At 42.8% G+C, this 9,305-nt stretch overlaps 1 protein-coding gene across 1 annotated transcript; it reads left to right on the top strand.

The window, feature by feature from the left end:
• The first annotated feature begins 3,827 nt into the window (after positions 1-3,827).
• On the top strand, positions 3,828-6,213 carry LOC109924079 (gastrula zinc finger protein XlCGF49.1-like). The gene is made up of 2 exons (XM_048608317.1): positions 3,828-4,433; positions 5,189-6,213. Exon 2 carries the CDS (start codon positions 5,248-5,250, stop codon positions 6,049-6,051), a length of 804 nt encoding a protein of 267 aa, XP_048464274.1. The 5' UTR covers positions 3,828-4,433; positions 5,189-5,247; the 3' UTR covers positions 6,052-6,213.
• Positions 6,214-9,305: the final 3,092 nt, after the last annotated feature.

Here is a 9,305-nt window from a genome sequence, read left to right as displayed (position 1 = left end):
TCTTCCTCCCACCTATCCCCTCCTCCCACCTCAAGCCGCACCTCCATCTCCCACCGACCAACCTCATCCCGCCCCCTTGACCTGTCCGTCCTCCCTGGACTGACCTATCCCCTTCCTAACTCCCTACCTACACTCACCTTTACCGGCTCCATCCCCGCCTCTTCGACCTGTTTGTTTCCTCTCCACCTACCCTCTCCTCTATCCCTCTTCTATCCGCCTCCCACTCTCTCCCTATTTATTTCAGAACCCCCTTCCCCTCCCCCTTTTCTGATGAAGGGTCTAGGCCCGAAACGTCAGCCTCTCTGCTCCTATGATGCTGCTTGGCCTGCTGTGTTCATCCAGCCGTGCACCTTGTTGTCTCGGATTCTCCAGCATCTGCAGTTCCTACTATCTCTGATTCAACTTTGGCCCAACAAGTCCACACTGACCCTTGGAGCATCCCACCCAGACCCACCCTCCTATAATCCACCTAATCTACACCTAATCACTTCTAACTTTCTTCCTAAAAATGGGTATTTCTTTAGCTGTGTTCAGGGTTTGACTATTACTTTTCCTAACCATGTCTAAATGAGGTTTTTACTGCAGCCCTTCCTCTGATTATGTGCTACTAACTTATCAGCTTTACCTTCCTATTTGATCTTTCATAGTCAGGAATTGTCATCTCTGTGCTGCCATCCATTTCTCTTCTGCTTCTGGGCTTCTATTGACAATCAATTTTTAGATTTTTTTTATTGCCTGAATTCATTCTGCACACCTTGAAATGTTAACTTTGTTTCCCTTTTCCCCCACTACTGCTCATCCTGCTAAGTATTTCCAATATTTTCTCTTTTTATTTCACTGTTTCAGCAGTTGAAGTATTTTGCTATTGTTTTGTTTCCAGTGTTATTTGCAGAAATGAATCTAAAAACACAGGTTTCCAACTTCATTTGGCTTAGCTTTCTCTCTCTCCTTCCCTCCCCACCCCCACCTCCACCTCCCCCTCCCCCTCCCCATCTCTCCCTCACCTTTGATGGTTTGCATTGACCTTAACAGACTTTGCAGATGAATTATTCAATTGAAAACATGGGTGATTTACTGCTGCTGGTGGTTAATAGATGAAAAAAACACACGGGTGATTTGGTGACGGGAGAAAAGGTTCAGTTGTGTGTAAGAACACTTCTGGGATTATGAATAGAAAACAAGCCAATTAAAAGCCTCTTTGTATCAGGGGTGTTTAAGGTTGCAGAATTTGGATACTGGCCATTTGAGTGAATGAGATCATATTGGAGCTGTGTAGAACTTTGTTAGCTGGAGCACTGTGTGAAGTTATAGTCACCACAGTATAGGAAGGATATGATTGAACTGGGGTTTTGCAAAGGAAATTCACTAAGATTGAACATTTCAGTTATGAAATGAGGCTGAATAAGCTTGGGTTATTTTCTTTGGAGCATGTTCTTTGGAGAATGTTGAAGGGAAGACCTGATAGATTTGTGTAAGTTTATGAGGTCCATGGACAAGATGAATAGAAAGCAGTTATTTCCTTTGTCAAAGGATCAGTAACAAAGGAGTATCATTTTAATGTGAAAAGCAGGAGGTTTAGACGGGCTTTGAGAAAAATCGTTTTCACCTAGAGGGTGGTAGGTATCTGGAATGCACTGTATGGGAGGGTAGTTGAGGTGGGACACCTCACAATCTTTAAAAAGTTCGTAGATGGGCAAGTGGAACTAGTACAGTAGTGTTTTTTTGGTGGTACAGGCTTGCTAGGCTGAAAGGTCTCTGCTGTACTGTATAATTCTATAATTACAATATAAAAGGAGGCTGTTTCGCTCATTGTGACCACGCCAGCTCTATGCAAGTGCTGATTGTCTCATCCTATTGCCATGTTAGTCCAGTATTTTTCTCTTCAGATGTTTCTTCAATTCCCTTTTGAAAGTCTTTGTTATATCAGTTCAAGCTTGAGTGGAGGTGAAGCTGCTGGCTTTATCCTTGAGTTTGGAATCAAGTCAGGCCCAGCAATTCTCAACATAAAATTGCCAAAGTGAGGTAGATTCTAAGGTACATTGGGTTAATAAACACTCTCCACATAATATAACAGAATATTGATTTGGGACCATGTTGAAGATGTGTTGTCATCAATTTTTCAAAATTGGTAGATCTTCAAAGTTCCATCAGAGTAGAAAGTAGCAAATATGACCCCTTATTTAAGAAGGGAGGGAGGCAGTAAACGTGAAACTATAGGCCACTTAGCTTCTTCTGTCATGGAGATGCTGTTGGAATCAATGGTTAAGATGGTGATAACTGTGCATTTGATTTTGTGAGAGGGAAATCATGCTTAACTAATTTATTTGATTTCTTTAAAGGAGTAAGTTGCTCTGTAGATAAAGAGGAGCCTGTTAACATTTTGTACTTGGATTTCCAGAAGGTATTAGATAAAATGACACATGAAGGATTAACACGCAAACAAGGAGCCCATTGTATAGGGGGTAACACTTTAGCATGGATATAAGATTGGCTGACTGGCAGAAAATGGAGTTATACATTAGTGGCTGTTTTACATTTTGGTGCCATGTGATGAGTGGTGTCGTGCAAGGGCTTGTGCTGGCCCTCAAACTTTTATCATTTATATCAATGATGTGAATAAGGACAATGAAGGCAAAGTGGCTAAATTTACAGATGGCACAAAGATGGTAAAAAAGTGTGCTTTGAGGATGTAGTCCAATTATAAATAGATTTAGTGACTAGGCAAAAATCTGACAGATTGAATATAATGTAGGAAAATGTGAAGTTCACCTTGTTGGGAAGGATGCGAAAGTAGCATAACTTTTAAATAAGGAATTACTGCAGAATTCATAGATGCAGAATGACCTAGGAAATTGTATGTAGGTATAACAAGTGATTAGGCGGGTTAATGGAATATTGAAGTTTATTATAAGAGGAGTTGAACACAAATGTAAGTGGTTAATGCTTCAATTATATAGCCATTAGTGAGACCACTTGGAATCGTACTGAATCTCCCTGCTATAAGAAGGATGGTGTGAAACTTGAAAGGCTTCAGAAAAGATTTACAAGAAGGTTGCCAGAGTTGATGGGCTTGAGCTATAGGGAGAAAATGAATAGGCTAGGGCTGTTTTCCCGTGAGAGTCAAAGCCTGAGGGGTGACCTTAAAGAAGTTTATAAAATTATCAGGGGCACAGATATGGTGAATAGCCAATGTCTTTTCCCCAGGGTAGTGGAGTCCAAAACTAGAGGGAATAAATTTAAAGTGAGAGGGGAAAGATTCAAAGGGACCTAAGGGGCAACTTTTTCATGCAGAGGGTGGTGCCAGAGGAAGTACAATTACAACATTTAAAAGGCATCTGGATGGGTACATGAATAGGAACCATTTGGAGGGATATGGACCAAATGTTGGCAAATGGCACTAAATTAATTTAGTATATCTGGGTGGCATGAACGAGTTGGACTGAAAGGTCTGTTTCCGTGCTGTACAGCTCTGTGACTCTAAAAGGCCCTGTTTGCAGTAGTGGTCTCCTTACTTAAGGAAGGATGTATATTAAGGTGTTTCTAGGAGGTTTGCTTGATTTGCTTGAATCAATGGGATGTCTGATGAGAAAAAAATATGAGGCGGCATGGTGGCTCAGTGGTTAGCGCTACTGCCTCTCGGTGCCAGGGACCTGGGTTCAATTCTACCCTCTGGCGACTGTCTGTGTGGAGTTTGCGCTTTCTCCCCATGTCTGTGTGGGTTTCCTCCAGGTGTTCCGATTTCCTCTCGCAGTCCAAAAATGTGCAGATTGGCTGGTTTAGACATACTAAACTAAATTGCCCATAGTATTTAGGGATATGCAGGCTAGATGAATTAGCCATGGGATATGCTCTTCAGAGGGTCGGTGTTAAACCAATGGGCCGACTGGCTTCCACACTGTAGGAATGCTATGAAATCAAAACTTGGGCAGACTGGTCTTCTTTCCACTCAAGATTGAGGAGTAACTTGATTGAAATCTGGAAGATCCTGAATGGTCTTGACAAGGTGGTTGTGGAATGGATGTTCCATCTTGTGAAGAAATAGGGGTCACTATTTTAAAATTAGGGGCCACCTTTTGAGACAGATAAGGAGTATTTTCTGTGAGGGTTATGCAGCTTTGGAACTCCTTGCTTCAGAAGGTGGTAGAGGAGAAGTCATTGAATATTTTTCTAACATAAAATGTTAAGTAGGGGAATCAAAGGTTTTGTAGATGGGAATGTTGAAACACAAATAGATCAGCCATGATCTTATTGAATGGCGATGCAGATGCTATGAATCTATTCAACATACATTTTAACAATGTATTCTCTAAATTGGGCTTCAATAGCAAGGCCACCATGTGTTGCCAATCCCTAGCTATCTGTGGAGAAGATGATGTTTGACCTTCTTGAACTGCTACAGTCCATATGGTGAAAGTGCTTCCACAATCTGCTAGGTAAGGAGTTACAGGTTATTCACCCAGTGATGGTGAAACAGTAGCAATCATATGTCCAAATGAACAAGAATAACTTGTGTTCATCACACCTTTCATGTAATGCATTTGTGTTTCAGTCGAGGGTCATGGGAAAAGGCAGGTAAGTGGAACTGAGGATTAGCAGATCAGCCGTGATCTCATTGAATGGTAGAGCAGACTCAAGGTAGAATGGTCTACTTTTCCTCCTATGTGTCACAGCCTTATTAAGGTTTGACATGGAGCCACATAAGTAGATAGTAGTGCAGGTGGGCAAAAGCTTGATTAAACAGCTAGGATGAAGGCACATTTAGAGGAAAAGATGAGGTGAAGACGCTTTGGGCGGAAATTCCAGAGATGGTGACTTTGACAACTGAATGAATGGCCACTAATAGTGGGAATATCAAAATCAGGAATGCCTAAGCTGTGGGAAATAAATGAGAGCACAGCAGATATTTTGGACCGTTCTGAGGCTGGGAGTGATTACAAAGCTGAAGGTGATCACACATGAAGGTGAGGAAGGGTGCTAGTTATAAACTTTTGGTACTTCATAACCTGGAGCCTCTGTTGGTCAATGAGTATAGGGGTGATGGGTGAACAGTACTTGGTCAACAGAGGTTTTGATGTCTTCATGATGAGATGGAAGTTCAGTGCGCCGTTCTGTAAATTACAGGCTCCATTCAGCTCTTTGTGCTTTGTGCGTGCGTGCTCACCTTTTGTTTTTAAAATCAATTTCATAGGCCACTGGAAGGGGAGGATTTGCAGTTGGGAAATTGGAACCAAACATCACATTAAGATTATGGAGTCACTCAATTCACCAGGACCTGAATCTCATCAGACTTTGAATATGGAAGTGAAAAGCACAGTTCATAGTGAGGAGAAACCATGGGACTGTGATGTCTGTGGAAAGCGATTTAGGTACCCATCTCAGCTGGTAACTCACCACCGTACTCATGCTGGAGAGAGACCGTTCACTTGCTTGGAGTGTGGCAAAGAATTTTCTGATTCTTCCAACCTGCTGCAACACCAACGAGCCCATGCTGATGAAAGACCTTTTAAATGCCAAGACTGTGAAAAGTGTTTTAAAACTTTCAGGAGTCTGAAGTGCCATCAACGTATTCACACTGATGAGAAACCGTTCAGGTGCTTTCACTGTGGGTTAGTATTCAGGAATTCATCTAATCTGAATAGACATCAACGCAGTCATACGGGGGAGATGCCATTCACTTGCACCAAATGTGGTAAGGGATTCACTCAGTCATCCAGACTGCTGACACACCAACGAGTTCACACAAGGGTGAAACAATTGACCTGCCCTGAATGTGGGAAGGAATTCACTGAGTTCTCCAGCTTGCTGAGTCACCAACGAGTTCATGCTGGGGAAAGACTATTTATTTGCTCCAAGTGTGGAAAGGAATTCACTTACTCATCCAGCTTCCTAACAGATCAGCAAGTTCACATTGGAGAGGGACCGTTTACATGCCCTGAGTGTGGGAAAGTATTCACTCTGTTAGCTACTCTCCTGACACATCAACATCAACACCCACCACCGTTAACCTGCTCTGAATGCGAAAGAGATTCACTCAGCTACCCCACGTGCTGAGGTACCTGTGAATTTATAAGTTACAACAGTGATTGGATTGTGCTATAAATCACATTCAGGAATGAACCATGTTTATTGAGGTCTTTTTCTGATGTTATTAAATTCTAGCTCAGTTTTATATCATAGATAAAAGTCAAATAAATCCCCTTTGTGTTAAATGCACAGCTTGTTGAGTCTTTTTAATTTCTGGTGCAATATAATTACCATTACTGTTCTCTGAATTCATGCAGTCCAGCTCATGTTCCGTTGACCCTACTGCCACTTAACTGCTGTTACCAAACTTACCCATCTTCATAGATATTGTTAAGTTCTCTTTTTTTTCAGGTACTGTCCTGCTGTTCTTCAAATCTGCATTAGCATTCACCCCTCTTGAAAAATAAATCCTTGTCTGCATTTAAACTACCTTGTCAGAGCGATAGAAACCTGTGGGCTAACCAAACTGGAAGGGAGTAAAGTTTGTAACGGGACGTCAAAAAGATGTGAGGGAGACTGGAAATCAGGAGAAACAACTGAAGCATTAAATATGCTTTCCAAGTAGAATGATGTCAAATGGACAAAGTTAAGGGTACTCAACCTGCAAGCATGCAGCATTCGCGAGGTAGATGGTCTAAAGACACAAATTGAAATAGAGTATGATCTGAAAAATAGTACAGACACATGACGAGGCAGACCTGGACTGGACTAAATATTCAAGGAGCCTCATCATTTAAGAAGGACAGACAAGAAAGGGAGGTGAAATTGTGTTGATGCTAAGGGATGGATCAGTACATTAGTAAGAGAGGAGCTTAGATTCAAAGAACATTATTTGGATTCTGGATGGAACTAAGAAACAGCAAGGGGCATGAGAAATTGGTTGGAATCACACAAAGGCCTCAAATAGTAGTGATAGTGTAGGAATGGTAATTATCAGTAGATAGTAGAATCTTACAGCATAGGCAACAGAGTTACAATGGATAAGTTAAATTTGCATATAGACTGGGCAAGCCAGTTGAGCACTAAAGCTGTGGAAGACAATTTTCTGAAATGTATAAGGATTGTTTTCTGGAGCAGTGTATTAAAGAATGAACTAGATGACATGCTTTTTGAATCTAATGCCATATGATCAGGCAGGGTAGAAGCTTGTATTATGTTTATAATATGTTTATTAGGGCAAGGGATGGGACTAGTGTTAGGGTCAGGGTCAAAGAAAGAACAAAGAAAATTACAGCACAGGAACAGGCCCTTCAGCCCTCCAAGCCTGCGCTGATCCAGATACTGTATCCAAACCCGTCACCTATTTTCCAAGGATCTGTATCCCTCTGCTCCCTGCCCATTCATGTATCTGGCTAGATACATCTTAAATGATGCTATTGTGCCCGCCTCTACCACCTCCAGGGTCAGGGTTAGGGTCCTGATCAGGATCAGGGTTGGGGTTAGAGTTAGGATAAGGGTTAGGGTCAGGTTTAGGACTTAGTGTTGAGGTTGGGTTTAGGGTTTGTTTCACCTGTGAAAGGGTTAGAGTGCGGTTAGGGTTAGGCTGAGGGTTAGGTTATGGTCAGGATTTGGTTTACAATTAGGGTTAGGGTCAGGGTCAGGGTTCAGATTAGGGTTAATAACAAAAAACAGAGATTGCAGGAAAAGCTCAACAGGTCTGGCAGCATCTGTGAAGAAAAAACTCAGAGTTAACGTTTTGGGTCTCATGACCCTTCCTCAGAACAGAGGGTTACCATAGGCAAAATGTTAACTGATTTTTCTTCACAAATGCTGCCAGACCTGCTGAGCTTTTCTAGCAACCGCTGTTTTTGTTCCTGATTTATGACATCCACGGTTCTTTTGGTTTTTATTCAGGTTAGCATTAGCGTCTAGGTTAGGGTCAAGGTCAAGGTTAGAGTCAGGATGAGCATGAGGATCAGGGGTTAGGGCTAGGGATAGGGTTAGGAGTTAGGACGAGAGTAATGGGGTTTAGGTCATGGTCAGAGTGAGGTACAAGGTAATGGGTGAGGGTCAGGATCAGAATTAGGATTTTGAGTTAGGTTTGAATGAGCGGTTGGAGTTTAGGGTTAATGTTAGGGTTAGGGTTACAGCTGGTGTTTAGGGTTAGGGTAAGCATCTCAGTTAGGGTTAGGTTTCAGGGTTAAGATTGGGGTTTAGGGTTTAGGTTAGTGTTAGGGTTAGGTTAGGGCTGGGTCTTGGATTAGGTTTAGGACTAGTGTTAGGATTATGGTTAGGGTTAAGGTTGAGTTCGGTTTAGTGTTATGGATCGAGTTAGGGTTCAGGGTTGAGGTTAAGGTTAGGGTTAGGTTTAGTGTTAAGGTTGTCAGGCTTAAGGTTTAGGGGCAGGGTTTAGGATTAGGAGTTTGGTTTAAGATTCAGGGTTAGGCTTAGGGTTTGGGTTTGGGGTGAGATTTAGGGCTATGGCTAGTGTTAGGGTTAGTCTCAGCTGCAGTAGGGTTAGGGTTAGACGTTAGGGCTAGACTGTAGGGTTAGAGTTTAGGGCTAGGATGAGAGTGAGTGTTAGGATTAGGGTTAGTGTCAAGGTTAGGGTTAGGGTTGGGTCAGGGTTAGGGGCAGGGTTATGGTCACAGTTAGGTTCCAAGTCAGGGTCAGTGTCAAGGTCAGGATTCGGGTTAGGGTCAGAGTAAGCATTCTGTCAGGGTCAGGGTAAGGGTCAATGTTAGTGTCAGGGTTAGTGTTAGGGTCAGGGTTAACATCAGGATCAGGGTTGGGGTCAGTTAGGGTTAGCATCAGGGTTAGGCTTAGGGTCTTGGTTATGGTCAGGGACAGGGTCAGTGTTAGAGTTAGAATCAGGGTAAGGGTTAGGGTTTGGGTCTGGGTCAGTGTTAGGGTCAGGGTCAGGGTAAGGGTTCAGATTGGGGTTAGGGTGAGGGTAAGCGTTCGAGTCAGGGCCAGATTTAGGGTCAGGGTTAGTGTTGGGTCCAGGTTCGGATCAGGGTCACAGTTAGGGTCAAGGGCAGGGTTAGCATTAGGGTTAGGGTCAGAGTCATGGTGGGTGTTAGGGTTAGAGTTGGGATTAGGGTTAGGATGCAGGTTCGGGTTAGTGTTAGGTTTAGGGTTAGTGTTAGGATTAGGGTTGGGTTTAGGGTTGGGGTTATGATTGGGGTTTGGGTTAGGTTTGGATTAGAGGTTAAGGTTAGGTTTAGGGTGAGAGTGGCAGAAACAGGGGAGGAGAAATAGAGGATGAGGAACAGAGGTGCAGAAACAGAGGATGAGATACAGAGGAGCAGAAACAGAGGATGAGAAACAGTGGCAAAAAG

This window comes from Rhincodon typus, chromosome 19 (assembly GCF_021869965.1).
Source record: "Rhincodon typus isolate 14 chromosome 19, sRhiTyp1.1, whole genome shotgun sequence".
Taxonomy (NCBI): domain Eukaryota; kingdom Metazoa; phylum Chordata; class Chondrichthyes; order Orectolobiformes; family Rhincodontidae; genus Rhincodon; species Rhincodon typus.
Note: the sequence above shows the minus strand (reverse complement) of the source record. Positions and strands in the feature narration are given on the sequence as shown.